This window comes from Balaenoptera ricei, chromosome 20, assembly GCF_028023285.1.
Source record: "Balaenoptera ricei isolate mBalRic1 chromosome 20, mBalRic1.hap2, whole genome shotgun sequence".
Lineage (NCBI taxonomy): Eukaryota > Metazoa > Chordata > Mammalia > Artiodactyla > Balaenopteridae > Balaenoptera > Balaenoptera ricei.
Window position 1 is genome coordinate 16200678 of NC_082658.1, and position 25249 is coordinate 16225926.

Here is a 25249-nt window from a genome sequence, read left to right on the forward strand (position 1 = left end):
AATAGTAAATTTATAATGATGTAATTTTATGGATTAATTTTATTTAAAATACATTTAGTTTTGATACTAGTAGAACTAAAAGTTTTAAGAAATGTCATCTCTTAGTTTTTGTGCTTTTACAAGGAGCAATTAAAAAAGTAAAACTATAAGAAATACTAAACATGGTAGTTAAATAAAAAAATTATAGTTTATGAATTTAGTATCCTCTACAGTGTCTACTAGATTCAGCCCATTTTTAAAGAGGACCTGGTAAAATAGGAGGTGAAATGCACCATTCTCAATTTTTCTGACACGGAATTTGATCTAATTAGTCTTATTTTTCTCAGCTTTTACTAACATTGATATCTTCTAGTGTTTGCTTTTCATTACCAACTTGATGCCTTTACTCAGATTGGTTATTTTATATTTGTTGTATTTTTAAATATAAACAGATTTCTTTTTCATGATATAAAAGATACAGTGGATGGAGAAATATGAAGTTCTCAAGAAGCAAGAAGAAAGTAGAAGCCCAGGCAATGTAAGTTCTTTATTAGCTACGTTTAAAAAATCATACTCCTGGCAGAATTTCAAATCTTATCTTGGATCAAACATGGGAATAGTTTTTTTATTTTACAGTGTTTCAAAGGTTCAGAGAACTTTAGATTTGGAATGAACCCAGTCTAGCCTCTCATCTCATGTAGGAATTCCCTCTACATGTGGTATTATCTAGTCTTTGCTTGACTACTTTCAGTGACAAGGAAGTCACTACTTCAAAAGATAGTTCGTGATGAAGGGTAAGGGAACAATGAGATCAAGGGATTTGGCTGCTATAAGGTTGTCTTACCCACAACCTGATAAAAAAGTCCGTAATATATTCCTGTAGAATGGCATAGTCAAGGACACTAGGAGAAATACTCTCAAAGTGGCAAAGAAAATGGATAATTGTGAGAGAAGAGAGAGGCTTTTCTTCTTATGATCTGATAAAATTTACATCAGGCTTTCATTTTCAGTCATTAGTGGCTACTATTTATTGGAATTTGTAGTTATCAGATTGAGAAAAAGCTATTGTTAATGTCACAGGCAAACCTCCCTTCCCAATTTTAGCTCAAGGTTAGTCATAGCTAATTTATCAGATTTCATTTTACTGGCCATTTTTGAGCTACATACTCTTTCTCTATATTCTGACGCTTAGGGGTTTATGATCCTCTAAGTTTATTCTCCTTTAAACTGGCACTTGAAATGTCTTAATGTGTAACTGACAACTCCTTTAGCCTTCTGACAACCTTCTTCATCTGGGGTATTCTGTCCCCTCACACAAAAATAGCCTCTCATTTGGGAGAATAGGAAGGAGAGCTCTTTGTTTCTCTAATCAAAAAGTATATATATATATCTTTCTTTTCATAAAAAAATCTTTATCTTCAATTCAGATGTTTTGTTTTATAATTAACTTTATCACACAATAGATATTTGAAGAACATTCTAACTTGTTTCATTATAGCCTTTATGAGTATTTAATATATTCATCACCTTAATAATTCTTTATCTTAATATATTGATCACCTTAATAAATTCATTACTTACCTCTTGCCATGGAAGTTGGGTACTTTTGTTGAAGGATTCAGTTTAAGTTTTGCTTTAATATCAGAAACTGCCATGTGGCCAGTAACTCTGTCTGGAATTCAGAAGATACAGTTAAGGATCAAATGACAGATTAATTTGTTTATATTCTTTTACAACTTTCCCAGCTCTGAGACCTGGAGTTTGAAGTGCAGGGCCTCATGGAATGGAAATATGTGCAAATGCAAGTTAGAGGTATGTGCAAAGTTAGAAGGCCATGTGGGCGGGTCCCTTTACTATCCCAAGATCTCTAAGCGAAACTTCTTGCCATTGCTCCTCCTGCAAATAGATCATTCTGATCCTATATAAAAATAAATGGTAAAGCATTCTGCAAATATGTAGAAAAAGTTATTTAAAGACAAAATTTATTTTTAAAAAGTGTTTTTCATCTCATAATTGACAGAGAATAAAATGTTATAGCATTTGCAAAATATTTACCTAATTGTTTATATCTTGGATAGCTGCCTGGTAGTAAGTAGATTTTCCCAGGGTTTCCTTCTGGGAGGTCCACCCCTGCCCTATCAGTTCTTATGAACCCACTGGTCTTTTTTAAAAATAAGAATAGGGGTGGGATATAATGCTGTTTTGCTACCTTAAATCTCCCTGAATGGACTATTAACCACTAAGGACTCCCTAGTCCTTCCTTTCTACTTCTACATAGTTTAAGAATCAGAACCTATGGACCAGAAGCTGGGTTGGTAGGGCTTCTCCCTTTTATTGTTGGTCTTATCTCTCTAATTATCTTTTTTAATATAAATTTATTTATTTATATATATTTATTTATTTTTGGCTGCATTGGGTCTTCGTTGCTGCACGCGGGCTTTCTCTAGTTGCGGCGAGCGGGGGCTACTCTTTGTTGCGGTGCGCGGGCTTCTCATGGTGGTGGCTTCTCTTTGTTGTGGAGCACAGGCTCTAAGCACATGGGCTTAAGCAGTTGTGGCGCACTGGCTCAGTAGTTATGGTGCGCGAGCTCAGTAGTTGTGGCTCGTGGGCTCTAGAGCGCAGGCTCAGTAGTTGTGGCGCATGGGCTCAGTAGTTATGGCACGTGGGCTCAGTAGTTATGGCACGTGGGCTCAGTAGTTGTGGCTCACGGGCTCTAGAGCACAGGCTCAGTAGTTGTGGCACACGGGCTTAGTTGCTCTGCAGCATGTGGGATCTTCCCGGCCTAGGGCTCGAACCCGTGTCTCCTGCACTGGCAGGTGGGTTCTTAACCACTGTGCCACGAGGGAAGTCCTCTAATTATCTTTTTAATATATAGAGTGTATTAAGTAGTTCACTGACAAGAAAACTGGGTTGCTGACTTAGGAACAGCAGACAATCATACACTATTAAACCATGAAGAAAAAGTCTCTGAATGTTTGGTTAGAGTTCAGTCAATTTTCCTAAGTCTTTACCTCAGACTCTGGAAAACTGTTGCTTCTAAACAACTCAATTACATGTGCTCAAAATCTGGAAACCTACCACAGAGCTGGGAACTCCGGAGAGGCTCAACAATGTAGGCAGTTGAAAGGTGCTGTGAAATCATCCTCATGGCTCAAAATAATCATTACTTTAAAAAAGTACCTTCAATCTCTCACTGAGATGATAGATTAAAAAAAAAAGGACTCCTTGTAGATTCCTACAAAATCTGGATATTTACCTACTTCTAAGTGGTGCTACTTTACAACTTCTGGGCTTCAGTCAGATCAAGAATCCAATAAAGGGTTTGTTCCATCACACAACTGTGACCTCATTCACTTCTCAGGCTCAGGTCCAGGTAAGAATGACCCACAAGCTCCTTCCAGCTTTAGAGTAACTGTGATTTCAATGTGGTTCATTCGGCACCCTCAGGGTATGTGTGGGTATGAGTTACAGAATCAGAATATTTTGACACTGATTGGATTTCGGGGAAGGGGAAGTTTTAAAAAAAATTCTGTATTAATATATTTTCATGTTAAACATTGGTGAATTGAAAGTTGTTGAAGTAAAAAATTTTACCCAGTTCCCTTGGTTGAATGCTGATTAGGAACCATTTCATTGTTTACATCCAGAAAGAGGGAAAAATCAAACTCTCACAGGTTTTAGTCTATAGTGTTATCGAAAAGAGTGATTTTAAAAGAGCAATTAAGGAAAGTATTATAATTGTTTTAATCAGAAATTTTCAAGATCTGACAGGTCTCACAGTATTTAAATCATCTAAGCACAGAAGTTAGGAGTGTCTCTAGTCTTCATGATGGCTAAGCACAGATACCTCTGGCAGCAAAGGCTTAGCTTGAGCCCCCCCAAGTTGTTTCAGGCTTCACTTGTTAGCTGCAATTCTAGAGATTTTCTATTCCTGCTCTGGGGTTTTTATTTATTATGTGCATAATTTGACTTTTCCCTAGTCTGTCCAAACTTGGTCTATTACCTTTCATTCTGGCTAGGGATATAGAGGAAAGAAAGGGAAGGTTTAATTTACAAATTAGACAAATATTTAATTAGGGCCTACTATGTTAGGGGCTACCAAGACTTAAAATGAAGTTAATGACCACCATTCTACCTTCTGTTTCTATGAATTTGACTACTCTAGGAACCTCATATAAGTAGAATCATACAGTATTTGTGACTTGAATATTTCACTTAGCATAGTATCCTCAAGGTTCATCCATGTTGTATCATGTATCAGAATTTCCTTCCTTTTTAAGGATGAATAATATTGCATTATATGTACCACATTTTACTTATTTATCTGTTGATGGACACTTGGGTTGCTTCCACCTTTTGGCTATCATAAATAATGTTGCTGTGACACACTGGTGTACAAATATCTCTTCAAGACCCTGCTTTCAATCTTTTGAATATACACCAGAAGTGGAATTGCTGGATCACATGGTAATTCTATTTTTAATGTTTTGAAGAAATATTGTTTTCCATAGTGGCCACCATTTTACATTCCAACCAACAGTGCATAAGAGTTCTAATTTCTCCACATCCTTACCAATACTTGTTGTTTTCTGTTTGATAGTAGCCACCCTGATGGGTATGAGGTGATATATCATTGTGGTTTTGATTTGCGTTTTCCTAATGATTAGTGATTTTGAGTGTCTTTTTATAAGCTTGTTGGTTATTGTAATATCTACTGTAGAAACATGTCTGTTCAAGCCTTTTGCCCACTTTCTATCATTTGTTGTTGTTGTTGTTATTGAGTTATGGGAGTTCTTTATATATTCTGGATATTAATCCCTTATTAGATATGTGATTTGCAAATGTTTTCTTTCTGTAAATTGCCTTTTCAGTCTGTTGATTGTGTTCTTTGTTGCCTATGCTTTTGGTGTCATTTCCAAGAAATCATTGCCAAACCCAATGTCATGAAGCTTTTCTCCTATGTTTTCTTCTAAGAGTTTTAGGTTTTGTGTGTAGGGAGAAGTAGAATTTTAACACGTAGCACGTAGCTCCTAGGGAAGAGTAGTCTAGAGTGAAAGAAGAGCAAAAGCACGTAGAGTAATCATGGGAGCTTAGGAGACAAGGAACTGTTCAAGACTTCATGAAGTGAGATAATGGGAGCAAAAAAGATTAGGTATTTGGGCTAGGGTTGGTTATTAGAACAGAGATTGCAAATTTGATCCCCATACAAGTTTTATTTGGCTTAAGTAACATTAAAATTTTTTTTGAATTTCATAAATGAAAACATGGGTAATTTAAAAGTTATCAGTTTATGACTTCTGAAAAGCCCAAAGATCAGAGAACACATGGCCCACATTCCTGCTTAGCAATAATTGGCAGGAGCAGAAAAACTGTCATCCCTTTAACTGGAACCCAAGGTTTCCTGATTGCCACAGTCCCCCTCATTTTTTCTAGTCTCTTATACCCAGCATGTCACTCACTTAATATGTTTTTTTTAAAAAATAAACTTATTTATTTATTTATTTATTGGCTGTGTTGGGTCTTCGTTGCTGCGCACGGGCTCTCTCTAGTTGCAGTGAGCGGGGGCTACTCTTTGTTGTGGTGAGTGGGCTTCTCATTGTCGTGGCTTCTCTGTTGCGGAGCACGGGCTCTAGGTGCGCAGGCTTTGGTAGTTGTGGCACGTGGGCTCAGTACTTGTGGCTTGCGGGCTCTAGAGCTCAGGCTCAGTAGTTCTGGCGCATGGGCTTAGCTGCTCCGTGGCATGTGGGATCTTCCCCGGCCAGGGCTCAAACCCATGTCCCCTGCATTGGCAGGCAGATTCTCAACCATTGCACCACCAGGGAAGCCCTTAACATGGTTTCTGTGGATACATGTACATCTTGATTGTTAAGCTAAGGGAGTCTAGGCTTTATTAGCATTGGGGAATTCTGAAGATATTTAAGTAGGGATGTTGCATAAATATAGCTGTTTTCTATAGGAATTAATTCAACCATATCAATCTAAGAATTGCCTAGGCTCATATTCCCTTCTGATTTTATGAAGAATAAAAAGGAAGTGACTATTAGATGAGGGAGAACATCTAGTATTAGGCTTCTTCCTATGTAGTACTGTTCACCAAAGGAGAAAGGAGCTTTATGGGAAAAGGTTGTGTCTCAATGTGATTTATAATTTGTGGACTCTGAAAACCTAACATTTCAGGGTAATGTCTAATTCATCCTGTATGGTTAAAGATATATGAGCCTTAAGGAGAAGAGAATCTCACCAGTTACTTCAGTTACCAGACCAACGGGAACTGGATTTTTCAGGGGGAAAAAAAAGTAGCTACCTCCCTCTTAGAGATGCTGCCCCTGTAGGCGAATCAGGCTTTACAGGCAGATGCCCTTCACTTCTCTCCCTGGCTCTTTTGCTTTCACTAAGTGTGTAAGTACCTTGAGGTCAGAAGCTTAATATTCTATTTTCCCAACATTGGCTCTGGCCATTGAACATAGGTAGTCAATGAATGACTAGGGAAAGGCAAGATGTTCCTTCCTTTTGGGGCAGAGATTTTGTGCTTCACCATTTCTCCCTCCTCTTAGGCTTTCCTCAACCTCCATCACCCAGAAATCATCAGGGTATGGCAGCATGAAGGAACTGACTATTATTTCCCACTTCAAGTCTGGTAACCTGGGTAGACAAAATTCTCTGGGTTGGCCTAACCCTGATGAGCCCCAGTTCCTCTCTTGCTCCCTCCTGACTAGTTTAGATTAATGATGGAGATATTTGCAGAAATTAGAAGGCTTACTCCTGGGACTTCCCTGGTGGTCCAGTGGGTAAGACTCCACGCTCCCAACGCAGGGGGCCTGGGTTCGATCCCTGGTCGGGGAATGAGATCCTGCATGCATGCTGCAACTAAGAGTCTGCATGCCACAACTAAGAGTCCACATGCTTCAATTAAGAAGTCCGCATGCCACAACGAAGATCCCATGTGCCGCAATAAGACCCGGTGCAGTCAAAAATAAATAAATAAATAATAAATAAATAAATTTTAAAAAAGAAGGCTTACTCTTCTTTACGCAATACCATTTAAGTTATTATGCATGCAAACCAACTAGTTATAAGTTTTAAATTTAGTGTACACCAACATGGATGGTTTTTGGAGCAGCAAATATGTAAATGTACAGCAAAAAACCCTTACTCCCATACCACCCAACCAAGTCAGGGAGAGCAAGGATGTGAGAGGGCTTACAAAATCACATATAGAAGCAATAAGAGGAAAAGATAGAGAAATATGTGGCAACCACTTGCTCATCCTTGTTGATTTTTTCTTGAGAGTCAATCCAGAATGTCAGAAAATTTTCCTAGCACCAACTTAATAGCAAGTTATAATAATAGATTGCTTAACCCATGTTCTGCAGATCACTAAATACTCGGATTTTTAATATCTCCTCTTTATATATATTTGAATCCATATGGATTTCATTTAGTTTCTTCACTAGTTCAACAAATATAATAGCATTTAACCAGTCTCTTATTCATTCATCTGTTCATCTCAGGAAATGATAATTCCATCTTTCCAGGCCTATGCTCCATCCTTTGTTGAAGCCAAAACGCTTGGAATATGCTTCAATCCTCTTCTTTTGTGTTCTACATCTAATCCAATTCATCCATTTCATAAGTACATTTTTAGTGCCTATTATGTTCTCAGCCCTGGGATATCTATCAGGAAATACTGTTGATTCCATCTTCAAAATATATAAGTAACTCAACCACTCTCACCACCTCCACCTCTACTTCCTGCTCTGGATTACTGCAAAGACCTCCAAACTGGTCTCCCTGCTTCTGCTCTTGCTGTATCCACCCCTGCCAAGTCTCTTCTACACAGGCACCAGGACAGTCCTTTAAAAACTTAAGTCAGATCATGTCCTATCTCTGTTCAAATCCTCATTTTCCTGTGTTACTCAGGAAAAAACCCCAATCTTTACAATAGCCTTCAGGGTTTATATGATCAGCTACTTCCCACACCTGCACCACCCCCTTCCCCCAAAAGGAACTTCTCATTGCACAGTCCTGGACTTGTACAGTGCATAGCTTATGTGGCTCAATGTGGTGGTCCCGTCCCCTACCTCTGTGACCTTACCTCTTCCTACATTGCCCTCGCTCACTCTGTTCAGCCACAGTGGCCTCTTTACTCTTTCTCAAATATTACGAGCATGCTCTTGTATAAGGGCTTTTGCACGTGCTCTTCCCTCTGCGTGGAGTGCTCTTGCTCCAGACTTCTGCTCCCTGGTCTCCTTAGCTTTTTGCTTAAATGCCCTTTATCAGTGAGTCTTTTCTTGATTAACTTCCTCCACTTACAGTATCCCCTATACCCATTTTCTTTGCTTTATTTTCTCTGTAATCTCTGTCATACTATTATTTGTTTATTGTGTATATCTCTTCACTAGAAAGTAAGCTCCATGAGAGTAGTGAGCTTTGTCCCAAGCATGTACAATAATACTTGGCACACGGTAGACTATGATTGTTAAGTGAATGGATACACGCATCCCTTCATTGCTTCAGCAGACACCTACTAACTGCAGGTACAGAGAATAAAAAGACTTACAAGATGTCTGGGTAGGGGATTAAGAGGTACAAACTACTGTGTATAAAATAATTAAGGATACATTATACAGTACACGGAATATAGCCAATACTTTATAATAACTATAAATGGAGTATAATCTATAACAAATTTGAATCACTGTGCTGTGCACTTGAAACTAATATAATATTGTAAATCAACTATACCTCAAAAAAAAAAAAAAAAAAAGATGGTATGCCTACCCTAAAGTAGCTGACAGGGAAGTGGGACAAGTTCACCCAAATTCAGGTTTCTATAATCTGTGAGTGAATAGTGGTGACAGAAATCATCAAAATTAATAGGGTAGAATACATAAGGAACTAAACTATCCTGGGGAGTAGGTATGTATTATAATTTAGCTACATCAGTACTCATCTATTCAGAACCAAATGGGATGAAGGGCTGAATTCACTTAATTTACTGGTGGGCATATCCTAGGTAGTTTAGAATTGGTGGACTGGTATGATACTTATCTGTAGGGCTGATGGTCCCAGGACATAAGCTGGGTTCCACAGCTTGGTGCACTGGATAGATGGAAGGTGCTTTGGGGTTAGGACTTAAGTTTGGGGCCAGCCTGTTGTTTATTATTTCCACTCACAGAGCTTGACAAGCAAACGGGCATGGATTCTGAGTCCTTGTGCTTTTCTTTTCTTTTTTTTTTAGCAGATATGTTTTTGGGTCAGTCCTGCAATTAAAAAAAATTAAAATCTAATTCACATAACATAAAATTTACACTTTTGAAAGTGTACAATTCAGTGGTTTTTAGTATATTTACAAAGTTGTATAACCATTACCACTATCTAATTCCAGAACAGTCCCATCACCCAAAAACAAACCCTGTACCCATTAGCTTCTACTCCCCATTCTCCCTTCCCACAGTGGCTATCTCCTGGCAACCACTAATCTATCTTTTGACTGTATGACTTTGCCTATTCTGGACATTTAATAAAAGTAGAATTTTGCAATTTGTAGCCTTTTGTGTCTGGCTTCTTTCTCTTAGCATGATGTCTTCAAAGTGCATCTATGTTGTGGCATGTATCAGTACTTCATTCCTTTTTATGGCTGAATAATATTCCATTGTATGGGTATACCATATTTTGTTTATCCATTCATCATTTGATGGACATTTGGATTGTCTTTGCTTTTTGACTATTATGAATCATGCTGCTATGAACATTTTTGTATAAGTTCTTATGTGGACATATGTTTTCATTTCTCTTTGGTATATCCCTAGGAGTGGAATTGCTTGGTCATATGGTAACTATGTTTCACATTTTGGGGACTACCAAACTCTTTCCCACAGCAGCTGCACCATTTTATATTCCCACCAGCACTGCATGAGGACTCCAATTTCTCCATATCCTTATCAACATTTGTTACTGTCTTTTTCAAATTATAATCATCCTAGTGGGTGTGAAGTAATATCTCATGGTTTTGATTTTCATTTCTCTAATGATTAATGGTGTTGAACATCTTTTTATGTGCTTACTAGTCATTTTTATATCTTCTTTTGAGAAATTTCTATTTAGATCTTTTGCCCATTATTAAAATTGGGTTACTTGTCTTTTTCTTGTTGAGTTAACAAGCTTTCTTTATATGTTTTAGATACTAGATCCTTAACAGATATATCATTTACAAATATTTTCTCCTATGCTGTGGGTTGTTTTTTCACTTTCTTGACAGTGAAGACCTTTCAGCCACAAAAGTTAGTCCTAGAATTTTAAAGCTGAAAGAGAACTGATAGATCATCCATCTAATTCACTTTTTTCATTTTATTGATAAGGACACTAAAGCCCAATGAGTTGAATTAATTTCTTTAGTGGCAGAGTTAGGAACAACTGCTTTGTATAACTGCACTGTAAATTGCACCAAATAGGTTACAATGTAGGGATGAAAACAATTCATCACAGTTGAAACCATTGGAAAACAATATGAAATACCTAATAATCACATGTGATGCAGCATGATGTGTACTATAAAGGCAAAAGGAACTCAGAAAAACAATCAGAGAGATAATGGTGTTCAAACACATGTCAACAAGTAGATAGAGGGTAGTAACTGATAAAACAATTAGGGAAAATAACTATGGGATTAAGAAACATAAGTCAAAGTATTAAATCCCATCATTACAATGCCTTCACATCAGGCTTCACTCACCTTTAGTATCATCTGTGATTTTCATCAACTTCTGTAGAAGCACCATTCCTTTTGATTAAAGACAAGATTCAGAATCAAAATTATATAAATTTCTTAAGTTATGAAAAGTAGAATAGGAGGATGTAATTTTATATTAATTTTTCCTTAGATGAGTGGGAAACTGAAGAAAATGTTAGTTATATCTGATATACATCTTAATTAAAATTGCTTCTTTTCATGCCTTACTGTCTCAAACTCCAAAAAACATTTTTTTGAAAAGCATTATAGAGTCAGCATTGAAGTCAAGAGTATTCATTTATCATCTTTTAGGATGTGAGGAAGTGAAGTAACTTTGGAAACCTGTTGACTCAAGAGCAGGATGCTCTGCTACCCATTTCATTTTCATTAGTGCGTTGGTTATGAACTGTTGACTAATTACATACCTTTTAATGATACAGGTATTTCTTTCTAGTGGATTCTCCTGTGAAATGTGTGGGTACAATATATGTCATAATATTAACTGTAGAATCTCCTCCCCTCAGTCCACTCCATCCCACAGCCAGAAAAACAACAGCCAAACAAATACCTTAAAAGTACTAACTCAACTCTTTTCTCAAAACATGGGGTAGTTTGGTTTTCTAAATGTGAGGAGATTAACTCTCAGAAAAAAAATTGCTCAGTTACCGAGGTTTGGTTTAGTTTGGTTAGATAAAGCCAATAATGTACTGTTTTAATACCAGGAAAGGTCAGTGGCAGGTTATGGAAACCTGGAAAATTCTGTGGTAACTTTAGGCTGTGAAGGTGGTACAGGGCAACATATCATGCAGAAAGCAGTACACATAAAGTATATATATTTTCTTTATGGGAGGGGAGATAGTAATATTAATATAAAACACATAATGTGTAGAATTAAGAAAAACTGATCAAACTCCTTTTATTTCTTCTCCCTCCTTCCTCCCCTACCCCATTCTCTCTCTCATTCTCTCATTCTTTTCTTCTTTATTGCTCGGCTCTTCTCCCTGCCTAGACATTAGTTTGCTAAAGGCATCCTATGCCATTTTTGGATATTGTATGGGGCACCACTCTGCCCAACTCTGGTTGGGAATGTGACTTGGAAGATATCTGTTCCTGACAAGAAGCAGAATTTATTTTTATACAGTATTTTTTTTTTCTAAATATGTAGTAGAGTTTCTCTACATTCCTAATGAGTGTGATTTTTAAAATTCTCAGATAGAACCCCACAACCCAAGCACAGCTGAAGGTCAGAGTGGAATTTTGAATGTTCACCATCAAATGACATAAATATTAGCAGGTCTTGAAGTTGTTCATATAAATGTGTCATTTTCATGTTTGTGCCTAGGTAACTGAAATCTACCTTTATTCCTTAGAAAAACAGAAATGGTGAAATAGGAATTGGGGAAAAAGATTTTTGTGTGAAAAATGTTACTGTCTAAAAAGTGACTGTCTAGTCATCTGAAATTTGAGTGTGAAAACTTAAATCACAGTAGTACATGTTTGAATGCACACAAAAGTCAATATAGTATTCAGAAATAAAATCTGTTCCCTTAATACCTATATCTACACAGAAAATTTAATAAGTGGAAATTGAGTATTATTTGGTGAGTTTGTGGAATAGACACTACTATTTGTAATTTCTAAAATTATAAAATATACTTTTAAATGTCTAAATTTTCTTTAATGCACTGTAGATTTCACAGAATAAAATATATTTTGGTGTCAGCAAGTGGAACGGGGCTTTTACAGTGATGAAAGCAAGAGGGTGAGCAGGGTGGGCATGTGAAATGTGTATGTTTGATAGAGACTTAGAAGGAAAAGAAACAAACAAAAAAGCAACACCACTAGGAAAACCAGGGAAGCAGGAGTGAAAGAAAAATAATCTATTAATAGAGACATGGAAAAGTTAAGAAAAATAGGGAAAAAGAAGAAATGGAAGAGGAGAAAGAAGAGTGATGGAAAGGTAAGCAGGCAAGACTGTGAAGTTGTGCTTTCTCAGCTTTGTAAATGGTTTTTTAACAATTGATTCTGATTTGGGTGACTCACTTAGGACTCACATAACTGTTTCTTCTGAGTGGCCCGGATTGGGAGGGTTATCTTAAGAATGACCTCAATACAGCTGCTTGGGTTAGTGAATGTTTAATTATGTGAAAGCAGGAAACTAGAACCTCTAATAGTCAGTCAATCAATAAGCATTTATTGAGCATATACTATGTATTCAAAAACTAAGCCTTGCTGAAAAGCAGGAACTTTGTTTGTCTCTTTTTCATCTTTGAACTTTCTTTTTTTACACTGCTTGAGTACTCAGTAAACGCTTATTAATGAACTCAGATCTTATACATGACCACGAAGGATTACTTCCAGTATCCCTAAATTCAGCAGCATGGTTTTAAATGCTGGGGTTAAAGCCTACCAAAGAGACATTTCTGAAAGTTTTCTGGCACCGGCAACAGAAGCAGCAGTAGATGAGATAGAATGGACCTATTCAACGAGATCTTTTTCCTTTTACAAATAATAAAATAAAACAGCACTCACTTGGAAAGGTTAAGTGTGGGTACCCAGAATTTAAATTTATTTTCTCTTACCAAGATTCATTTTGTAGATACTTGCACAAAGTACCTTAAGTTATTTTTAAATTCTTGTTTTTGAAACACAATCAGGCTTTCAGAGACACATCAATTTTTTTTTTTATCATACTCACTGAAAAACACTGGTGCAGAGAGCAAATTAAAATTACTTAAGAATGAAGTACAGACTGAGGTTGTATGTGTGCTGAGGGAAAGAGGGCAGAAGACAAGTTTTACTTGCCTCTACTGATCAATTTCACATTATAATTTTCAAACCTTCCATTCATTCTTTTCTATGTAAGTACAGAACATAGTATTCTGGCCCTGGGAAAATTATTTTAGACATAAATGTGATAAGAGGCCTGCAAACAAAAAGTACTGAGATTATGTATTAAATTTTAGAAGCATCCAAAAAAGAAATTTTAGGTCATTAGACATACTTATCAACAGGTAAGATTTTAATATTAATAAGAAAATGGGAAAGTACATTGCAAGTGGGACTTTAAAGCTAAATGCACAAAAATTGTGTATGCATAAGGAAAAAAATTGGGGGTGATGAAATTACAGATTATCACTGGTGATAGAAGTAAGGATTATTCAAATTTTTTTCGTTCTTTCATTTTGTGAATATAGAAATTTTCTGTAATGAATATGTATTACTTTTATAACCAAGAAAACACATATAAAATATGTTTTTAAAAAGAATTTTAAAATAAAATATAAAAATAAGTGCATAGCATCAGATTATCAATTTTATATTATATAAAAAATTTCTACTCACGTTTAAACTTCTTCAGGCCCTCCATTATTGGATGCACTTTAACCTTCCCATGTTCTATAAAACATTTTGAATCAGATACAGAAGAAGTCATATAAAAACTCATAAAAGCAGATAAAAGTTATGAAATTATTAAAATAACATGGCAGGCTGGAACTTCTTCCATGAGTTAGAAGAACTAGAGATAATATACTGGTTTGCTTTGGAATTGGATTAATTTTTCTCTCAGGTGAGTATGATGGAAAAAAGTATAAATCAATGACAGAACTATCTCAGCTTCTTTAATGCAGTTTTTCTCTTCTGTGTTTCAAGGTATTACACTTCAAAGGTGATACATGGGAAAGGGATATTACACAAAGCACCAGGGCTTGAGTCTGGCAGCATCTTTTCCAAACTCAGATAGATGACATTTTAAAAAAAGATATGAAGAGACTTTGTTGGTAAATGCTCAGAGTTGGAATAGGGAGAGAAGGACTTGCTGTTTTTTTGTTCTGACAGGTTTTTCTTGAGAATCAACCCATTTGAGATGGCATGTTTGTCACCACTGTGTATAGAGTATGCTTCTCTGACTGGAATGATCTTCTCACACTTGTTCAACTTCGGGTCTTCTCCAGGAAACCCCAGTCTTGACTAAACGCTCCTTTAGCACCTTCTGCATACATTTATCACATTATATTGAAATTATTTTATGTGCCTATCTCTTCTGTTGGACCATAAGCTCTTTGAGGACAAGGGCTGTGACTCATTCACCTTGGTACTTTGCACAGAGCCTAGCACATGGGATCCCTTCCTTTAACGACTTAACAATCGTTGGGAGATAGTATAAGTTTGACCTAAGGAAGAGCACTAAGGGGGATCAGTCTGAGTACTGGAGAACACTGATGGGGAGGTGGAGGCGAACAGGACCAGAAAAAATAGGAAGAGAGTGGTTGATACCTGAGAAGTTAATGTGAATGCATGAGAAACCCAGAGATTTAAATACTGTATCTAGGACAGAATAGCACTTGCAGGAGAAAAGACTAAAGAGTAGCCTAGAAGAAGAGCAGCTGTGAGACAAGTGGGACTGAATGTTTCTTCCATGATGCCACCCAGTAAGAGAAGGGGCAGAAAGGAACCCTGGGTGGCACCTTCAAGAATTCTGATAAAGAAGTAATTTTTTGGGTCTATAAAATGTCACACACTCTTGTTTCAAGACTAACAGCATACATCTCTTTCTCCCTTCCTCTCTCCAAAACTCTGAATATATTTCTAATGTTTCCTCCTCAGCAATGAAATGGGAGGCTGGAACTTGAAGAACAGAAACAAAAATGAAAATTCCCCTAAAGTAGGAATAGTGGCAGAATCTATGAGAATAAGGACATCTATTATTTAATTTTAAGCAGTTTCAGTAAAATAAGCTACCAACCCAGCCTTGAGTTGAGAAATGATGGAATTAGGCAGCGTCCAGGGGAGTAACAGAATAAAAAAAGACAACAGCATAGTAGAGGAATGCAAAGCAGAGAATTCAAAGTAGAAAGTCAGAACCATTGGTGAGTAGGAGAAATATATGTCTCCCCTAACCTACCCAAGAGTCCCTAGATATTGGAGAGTTGCTGGATTTCGTCTATACATGATAGTATGACAAATCAGTTCAGTGTTGGGAAATTTGTTTGCCATGTGGAAAAAAAATCCAAGTGGGATCCCTGTCTTACCATATGCAGAGGTGGTATACAGATGAATTAAAGACCTAAATGTGAAAGGTAAAATTATATAGTTAGTAGAAGTAGTAAAGAACAAGAAAATGAAGTGTTGGCAAATCTGGTGTTCATTACTGGGGCAGTGGATAGGTAAATTATGGTCATTGTATTGAAGGGATATTATGCAGCAGCCAGAATTAGACTGATTTATAGAAACATGGGTAAGTCTAAAAAATATAGTGTTGATTCACATCCACTAGGATGGCTAGAATTAAAAAGTCAGATAATAACAAGTGTTGATGTGGGAGTGGAGGAATCAGAACCTTTATACATTGCTGGTGGGAATGCAAAATGATGCAGCCACTTCGGAAAACAGTCTGGCAGTTCCTCAAATGGTTAAATGTAGAGTTACCTTATGACCCAGCAATCTCACTCCTAGGTATATACCCAAGAGAAATGAAATATGTCCACATGAAAAGTTGCACACAAATGTTTATAGCAGCATTATTCATAACAGGCAAAAGGTGGAAACAATCCTAATATCCATCAACTGATGAGTGGATAAATGAAATGAGATATATCCATACAATAGAATATTATTTGGCCATTAAAAGGAATGAAGTACTGATACATGCTACAACATGGACGAATTTTGAAAACATGTTAAGTGAAAGAAGCCAGTCACAAAAGACCACATATTTTATGATTCCATTTATATGAAGTGTCCAGAAAAGGCAAATCTATAGACATAGAATGTAGATTAATGATTGCTTAGGGGTGGGAGGATAGGGAGTGAAAGCTAAAGTGTACAGTGCTTCTTTTTCAGGTGATGAAGATGTTTGAGAATGACTGTGGTGATAATTGCACATATCTGTGAATATTAAAAACCATTGAATTGTACACTTTTAGTGAATGAGTTGTCTGGTATGTGAACTATATCTCAATAAAGCTATTAAAAATAATGTTGAGTGAAAAGAAATAGGGGTTTTATAGCACAATACCATTTAAGTAAATTAAATACCACACACACTGAATTTTTAAAGGGACATGTGTATATCTAAATAAACATGAGGAAGGTAGGTTGGAAGGACAAATATTAGATATAATAGAGAATGGACTTATGATGGGGGAAAGGAAATAGGAGTGGAAATAGGAGGTAAAGAGGAAAAATACAGTAAGTCCTCTAAATATGAACCTTCAAGTTGCGAACGTGCATTCACATGCCCAGTCACATAAGTTAGTTTACGTGCCTGGTGTACATTGTCATGTGTGTGCATCCTCAACAAGTGGTTGTGCTTTTGTGTACTTTACTGTACAGTAGTGTATAGAGTACAGTAGTACAGTATCTTTATTACAAGCCTAGGATGTCTGGAAGCAAGTGTAAAAGCAGTGGTGATGTGACTGGTACTGTACTGTACTTTTCAAGGTACTGTACTGTAAGAATAAAAATGTTTTCTTTAGTTTTTGTGTTTGTTTTTTATGTATTATTTGTGTGAAAAGTATTATAAACCTATTACAGTACAGTACTATATAGCCGATTGTGTTAGTTGGGTACCTAGGCTAACTTTATTGGACTTATGAACAAATTGGACTTACAAATGCGCTCTTGGAATGGAACTTGTTCGTATGTAGGGGACTTACTGTAATAAAATAAAACACAAAGGGTCCTTGCATGGACCAATGGTGATAGTGTGCCATACTGATGAGTTTGATTAACTCAACTGTGTGCATCTGATATTTAAGAAAAAGTTCACCCTTCCCCTGCAAAAGAAGTTTAACGTGCTGGTGAGATATGAAGGGAGAAGTATCTAGCAGGCAGCTAGAAACACAGTAGTGACAACAAATAATCCAGAGAGCAAAGGTTCTCAAACATTTTTGTCTCAGGACCTCTTTATATTCTTAAAAAATTTTGAGGACCTCCAAGAGTTGCAACTATGGATAATTACCCTATTAGATAATAAAACTGAGGAATAAAAAAATAATAATTCATTTTAAAATAGTAATAATAAATCCAGTATATGGTAACATACTTTTTAATGAAAAACATGTATCAATTGAAAATGAAAAATATAAATAAATTTCCCAAAAAGTTTAGTGGGAAAGGTAGTGCTATTGACTGAATATTTGTGTCCCCCCATCCCCCCAATAAAATCCTATTCCCAATGTGATGGTATTAGGAGGTGGGCCTTTGGGAGGTACTAGGATTAGATGAGATCTTGAGGATGGAGCCCTCGTAAGTGGGATTAGCGCCTTATGAGTCAGAAGAGAGCTTGCTGCCTGCTGCTCTCTGCCATGTGATGATATGAGAAGTTGGCAATCTGCAACCCAGAAGAGGACTTTCACCAGAACTCAACCATGCTAGCACCCTGATCTCTGACTTCTAGTCTCCAGAACTGTGAGAAATAAATTTCTGTCATTTACAAGCCACCCAGTTTACAGTATTTTTGTAATAATAGCCCAAGCTAAGACAGCATTGTTTTACATTTTTTAAAAAATTTTATTTATTTATTTTTGGTTGTGTTGGGTCTTCGTTTCTGTGTGAGGGCTTTCTCTAGTTGCGGCAAGCGGGCGCCACTCCTCATCGCGGTGCGCGGGCCTCTCACTATCGCGGCCTCTCTTGTTGCGGAGCACAGGCTCCAGACGCACAGGCTCAGTAGTTGTGGCTCACGGGCCCAGCTGCTCCGTGGCATGTGGGATCTTCCCAGACCAAGGCTCGAACCCATGTCCCCTGCATTGGTAGGCAGACTCTCAACCACTGCGCCACCAGGGAAGCTCTGTTTTACATTTTTGTAAATCTCTTTAATGTTTGGCTTAACAGAAGACAGCTGGGATTCTCAGTCTGTTTCTGCATTTGATTTACTGTGATATGGTCACAGAGTTATGTAGTTGGAAAAGAAATATTTTAATAGCTTTTTCAGATATATCATGGGTGGGGGGTATGTCATGTAGCTTATGAAAAATGCTACTGTACACTTGTGAGTGAATGAAAGTGATAAAGGCAAATAATGTCTTTGTGTTAAATGTCTTTGTGTTAAAATAGTGTTATTTTAAAAATAGTTTTGCAAATATTTTCAACGGACAAGGGATTAATCTCCAAAATATACAAACAGCTCATGCAGCTCAATATCAAAAAAACAAAGAACCCAATCAAAAATGGGTGGAAGACCTAAATAGACATTTCTCCAAAGAAGACATACAGTTGGCCAAGAAGCACATGAAAAGATGCTCAACATCACTAATTACTAGAGAAATGCAAATCGAAACTACAATGAGGTATCACCTCACGTTGGTCAGAATTGCCATCATCAAAAAATCTACAAACAATAAATGTTGGAGAGGGTGTGGAGAAAAGGGAACCCTCTTGCACTGTTGGTGGGAATGTAAATTGATACAGCCACTATGGAGAACAGTAGGGAGGTTCCTTAAAAAACTAAAAATAGAATTACCAAATGACCCAGCAATCCCACTACTGGGAGTATATCCTGAGAAAACCATAATTCAAAAAGACACATGCACCCCAATGTTCATTGCAGCATTCTTTACAATAGCCAGGTCATGGAAGCAACATAAATGCCCATTGACAGATGAATGGATAAAGAAGATGTGGTACATATACACAATGGAATATTACTTAGCCATGAAAAGGAACGAATTGGGTTATTTGTAGAGATGTGGATGGACCTAGAGACTGTCATACAGAGTGAAGTAAGCCAGAAAGAGAAAAACAAATATCATATATTGACTCACATATGTGGAATCTAGAAAAATAGTACAGATGAACCTGCTTGCAAGGTAGAAATAGAGACATAGACATACAGAACAAATGCATGGACACCAAGGGGGGGAAAGGAGGGGTGGGATAAATTGGGAGATTGGGATTGACATATATACACCAATATGTATAAAATACATAACTAATGAGAACCTGCTGTATAGCTCTGGGAACTCTACTCAGTGCTCTTGGTGACCTAAATGGGAAAGAAATCCAAAAAAGAGGGGATATATGTATACATACAGCTGATTCACTTCGCTCTACAGTAGAAACTAATGCAACATTGTAAAACAACTATACCCCAGTAAAAAAAATAGTTTTGATCTCACAGACCTCCTGCAAGAGAGGGGTGTTCCTGGACCATGATTTGAGAACTGCTACCCTAGAGAGTTGATAGCTCAAGCAGTGATCAGGAAGTAATATGATTAAGGGAGGGAAGGAATTAAAACTGAGAAGACTGAGAAGTAAACCCTGGATTGTTTCTACATTAGGAAATTAGAATAAGTGGAGCTGGCAAAGGAAATTATTGGTGATTTCTGATTCTGAGAGCTATTTCAGTAGAGTTGGGGAGTACGTGAGTGGGAAAGCCAATTGCAAGGATTCAAAGAGAGAATGTAAAGTGAGGAAGCTGAAGCAGCACCTAAAGACCAATTAAAAAGTGGGCTGAAAGAAATGAGGGATGAATGATCATAATTATAAGACAGAAGAACCAAGTCAATGTTAGTTTTTAAAAGGAATGGGGGAGTATATGCTACTTTATAGGCAGAGTAGAGAGAAATAGGTGAAATTGAATGTGTTGAATTATGAAATAACTTTTATACAAATATTGAATCATTATGTTGTACACCTGAAACTAATACAATATATCAATTATCCCTCAATAAAAAATATTTTTTGAAGAAGTGGGAGATGATCAGGTCAAGAGGAATGGATTTGGAAGGGTGAAAAGAACCTCTTCTACTGAAGAGAGGAGAGGGACATAGTATATCTTCCTGAATAAGAAGAAATGATTAACTGGAGAAAACAGAAAATGGAGATGTTTGCAATGAATAGGTTCAAATTTGTTAAAACCATGATTTGAGAACATAATGGTTGTGTTTTATTTCCTACTTTCTGTTGGGTTTAGCAGAGAAAGTCAAGTATGTATTCCCTTCTTCATCCCTTAGTATAGTTCCTGGACATATTCAGTGATCAGTAAATATTTGTTGTTTGAATAAATCAATATACAATCTTTCCTTTCAAGGCCAGAGCTGTACAGAAGCGTTCTAGAAACATCATTATAATAAGAAATGCTAATCCTCAAATGCTCCTAGATCATCTTTTTTTGTATCAGAACAACAAAGAGAGTAATAGAAATAAAAAGACGAGTCTAAAGTAGTTACATAACACAAGAGCCAGCAGATAAGTCATGTAACTGGACTCAATAAGCGATAATAAAAATCTCAATAAGCAAACAAATCAATCAATCAATCCCTAACTCCTTCTGCTTCCCCTGTGTGTCTCTCCCTAATGCTCATTTTTATTTGCTAATTTTAATTACTCTAATATTTTTCCTTCTTATTTTGGGGATGGAATCATGCCCTCAGGCACATAATATATTGGTTGTACTTGTGACTTAAGAAATGAAAGGCCAGGCACAATCTTAATATATCATTTCTTCATCTTTTAGGTCTTAGATAGGCAAAGTGTGGACCTTGGACCAGCAGCATTGCCACCATCTGGAAACTTGTTAGAAATGCAGAATTTCTTAGGCTGTACTCCAGACCTGAATCATAATCTGCATTTTAACAAGATGCCCAGGTGATTCATACGCACATTCAAGTTTGAGAAGCATTGTTCTAGGTGACACAAAAAAGATATGGATCATTTCTGAGAAGCTTATATACAAGATAACAAAGGTAACTTCTAGGAAGACAACAGAATTTAAAAAAAAACTCACCATTGAATGTCAAATGAGGCATTAGTTTCTTCATTTCTTCTTCTGTGAGCTCAACCCCCTCATTTGCTAGAAAGTTGTCTAAGTCCTGGATATCAATCACCTCTCCTTAGAAAAGGCGAGAAATAAATTGCAGAAATATTATATAACTGTCTACAAAGGATGAAAAACTATTTGTGCTTATATATAACATTACCCATGTATACCCAGAATTAACAGAAGGATCAGAAAAAAATCCTCTGTTTCAAATTCTGGTTCAGAAAAGCAGAAAATGGCTACAAAAAAAAATAATTCACTGGTGGGTTATTGCAAATAGCAAATTAAGCTACATATAGGTATTTGGCTTTATTTTTCTCTCTTCCTCCTACCCCACTGGAAAATTCAGTTTTTTCTATAGACCAGTTTTTGAAATTTTATTTTTATTTATTTAAAAAAAATGTTTGCCTAGTTTGCTTCTCTGAGCACTATGCATTCCAAGAATTTCATTCATCTCAACACAGTCAGAAGTAATTTTTCCTCATTCATTGTAAAAATAATATAACAACATTTAAGATTATTACAAAGTGGGAAAAATATAATTCTACCACCCTACCACAAAAACCATTTTTAGGTTTTCATATTCCAGTTTTCCATTATGAAAGCTGTACTTTCATAATGTAGAAATCTAATATACATACAATTTTGTATTCTGCTTTTCCAACCTAATATAATTACTTCATAAACTTGTTTCCAAGTTGCTACATAATTTTTACAGTTAACATTTCAACAGATGATATCCCATAAGCCTGACTTACCATGATTTATGTGGTATTCCCATACTGTTAGATATTTAGGCTGTTTCAAATTTCCCTGAAGGTCTTTAGGAAGAGATTTTTTTCTTTTATTCAATTAAATTATTTCCAGAGGATAAATTTCTAGGATTGGGGTTAATGGGGAAAATGAATAGTTCTGTGGCTCTTGAGATCTGTAACTATGTTGAAGAATTCTTTTGGGGAAAACGTCAGAGAATATTATGGGTATTGATATATAAGTACAGATTAATTACTGTTTACCCAATTTCAGTAGCATCCACAACAATGGAACATATATGAAAGAATTTAAACATTTATAAGGGGATATATTTTTCTCCACCAATTGCAAAATATTAAGACGCTATTTATAACATCTTTTCATCATAGCTTGCAACTCACCCTTGATATAACTGATAGCATCCATCAAATCATTCAGACCAATTGTATTATCACCTGTAAGGAAAGGGAAATAAACCTCAGAATCAGATAAGCAAATATTACTGAGACTCACAAAATTTAGGACGCATAAGGTTCTGAAATTATGAAGACCATAGAATTCATTAATTTTTTTCTAATTTTTCTTAGAATTTTATGATCTTATCCTTAGAGATAACAGTATTATCTTAGAAACAAAGCTTTCAATCTGTAATGAATCATTCCTGTATCTTCCTTTTTTCTTTGCTTTTATAGACTACTAGAATAAGATTAAATTAAGAAGTGATTGGTTACAGGTAAGTGTAGGGAGACAGGACAAATAAACCTGACCCTGAGTATTTTTATTTAGTAATTAATCAGCAAATACTTAGGAGTACCTTCTATGTGCCCGGCACTTCGCTAGGCTTTGGGGATACAAAAGTAAATATGCTGGCAGAGTTCTTGCTATTAAGGAGTGTACAATCTGGTAGAGGGAAACAGACAACGAGCATGTAAACAAATGAGCAAAAAGGTACTGTTGTTTTGAGGTATTGTTAAGATGCTATCAAAGATGAAATAGGGCAATATAATAAAGAGTAATAGTGGGTGGGATTTCTTCAGACAGGGAGCTGAGGGAAGGCCTCTCTGAAGTGGCTCTATTTGGGTTGAGGTCTGAATGATGACGAGAGCCATGTAAAGAACTGAGAGAAGAACATTCCAAGTAGAAAAATAGCATGTGTGATAGGCCTAAAATGGGAATGAATTTGACGTGACTGAGAGATAGAGAAAAGGCCAGTGTGAAAGGGGCCAAATTATGCAGGGCCTTGTAGGCCACGATGATAAAGTTTGGATATTATTCTGGTTGCAGTGGAATGTCACTGGAGGTCTTGAAGAAGGGAGTAACTTGACTTGATTTCAGCTTTCAAAAGATCACTCTGGCTGGTGATCTCATCTACGCAGGATGGGGAAATTGGAGGAATGAGGACTAGATAGTAGACTGTTTCAGTGGCCCAGGAAAGAGATGATGGTGGCTAGGGCTATGGGTACAGCAGTGGAGATAGTGATAATGGATGGATTCGGGACCTATTTTTCAAGTAGAGCCTAGATTTGAATGTGGGATATGAGGGAAAGAAGAAATGAAATCTAGTCTCTTCTCCCCACCCTCCCCCTCAAAACCCCCAACAGGGTAGAGGGGATGCCATTACTGAGATGGGGAGGGCTTGAGACATTTTAGAGAATTAAATCAATAATTCCATTAAATTTGTGATGCCTTTTGGACATTCAAGTGGAGATACCAAATAACTAGTTCAATATACCATTCTTGACTTAGGGAGGTTGCCCTGGAGATACAAATTTGCTTTTACCAACTCAAAGACAGAACCTGGCCCAATGAAACTGGATGCAATCTCATAAAAAGAGGATGTAGATTTAAGAAAAAAGACAGCTAAGGGTCTAGCCCTGGGGCGCTTCATTATTCAGAGATCTTGATGGGAGGAAGAGTCAGAAAAGGAAACTGAGAAGAAGCTGTGAGGGAAAAAAGAAGAAAATCAGATGGCTATGGAGCTTCAAAAGTCTGAAGAAAAATATGTTTCAATACACAACATTGTAAAGCAGCTATACTCCAATAAAAATTTATAAAAAAGTTTCAATAAAGAGGGGATAGTCACTATGTCAAATGCTGCTGAGATATCAAGTAAAATAAGAACAGAGAATTGATCATGAAGTTTGGCAAGAGATAGACCACTGATGATTGAGAGCTGGTTCAGTTCCATGGCAGGGAAGCAAGCACTGAAGAGTGAATGGGAGGTTAGGAAGTAGAGACAATGAGTAATGACAACTTTTTGAGAGGTTCTTCTGTGAAGAGGAACTGATCGAGTAGTAGCTGGCAGGGGACAAGGGGAATAGAAGACATATAGCTGCTTGTCAATGGAATATATACAGAGATACAGAAGAAAGGGAGAAATCGAAGATGCAGGAGAGAAAGAGGAAAATTAAGAGGAAAGAGAAAGAGTTAAATCTTTGAAAAGGCAAGTGGAAATGAGATTCAGGGCACAAGTGGAAGGGCTGGCCCACAATGGGAGCAGAGATTCCTTTATGACAAGATGAGAGGCAGGGTATATGGGCATAAGTATTGGTAGGTTCATAGAAATTAAGGAGGAAAAGGAGGTTAGTCTTATCTAATTGCATCTTTTTTTTTTTCTATGAAATCTGAGATGAGGAAGTGTTGGAAATTTGAAGAGAGAAGGTGTGAAATTGTCTCTGAGAGTGAGAAACTGAATTTATTTGGAAAAGGTAGTAGGCACTTTGGCCGCATTAAGGGCTGCCCAGAGAAAACCATAATTCAAAAAGACACAGGCACCCCAATGTTCATTGCAGCACTATTTACAATAGCCAGGTCATGGAAGCAACCTAAATGCCCATCGACAGACGAATGGATAAAGTAGTTGTGGTACATATATACAGTGGAATATTACTCAGCCATAAAAAGGAACGAAATTGAGTCATTTGTTGAGACGTGGATGGATCTAGAGACTGTCATACAGAGTGAAGTAAGTCAGAAAGAGAAAAACAAATATTGTATATTAACACATGTATGTGGAGCCTAGA

At 36.7% G+C, this 25249-nt stretch overlaps 2 protein-coding genes across 2 annotated transcripts in view; both read right to left on the reverse strand.

Annotated features, from left to right (window-relative positions):
- Positions 1-22673, reverse strand: part of EFCAB3 (EF-hand calcium binding domain 3) — a 51826-nt gene extending 29153 nt beyond the window's left edge. Inside the window, exons 1-3 of the mRNA XM_059908395.1 lie at positions 22628-22673; positions 21441-21545; positions 1561-1651 (exon numbers count right to left, since the gene is read on the reverse strand). Coding sequence (XP_059764378.1) covers positions 1561-1651; positions 21441-21545; positions 22628-22652 — 221 coding nt within the window. The 5' untranslated portion in view covers positions 22653-22673. The remainder of the gene's footprint in view (positions 1-1560; positions 1652-21440; positions 21546-22627) is intronic.
- An 844-nt stretch (positions 22674-23517) lies between these two features.
- Positions 23518-25249, reverse strand: part of EFCAB13 (EF-hand calcium binding domain 13) — a 101072-nt gene continuing 99340 nt past the window's right edge. Inside the window, 1 exon segment of the mRNA XM_059908443.1 lies at positions 23518-23594. Within this exon segment, the coding sequence (XP_059764426.1) occupies positions 23518-23594 (77 nt within the window).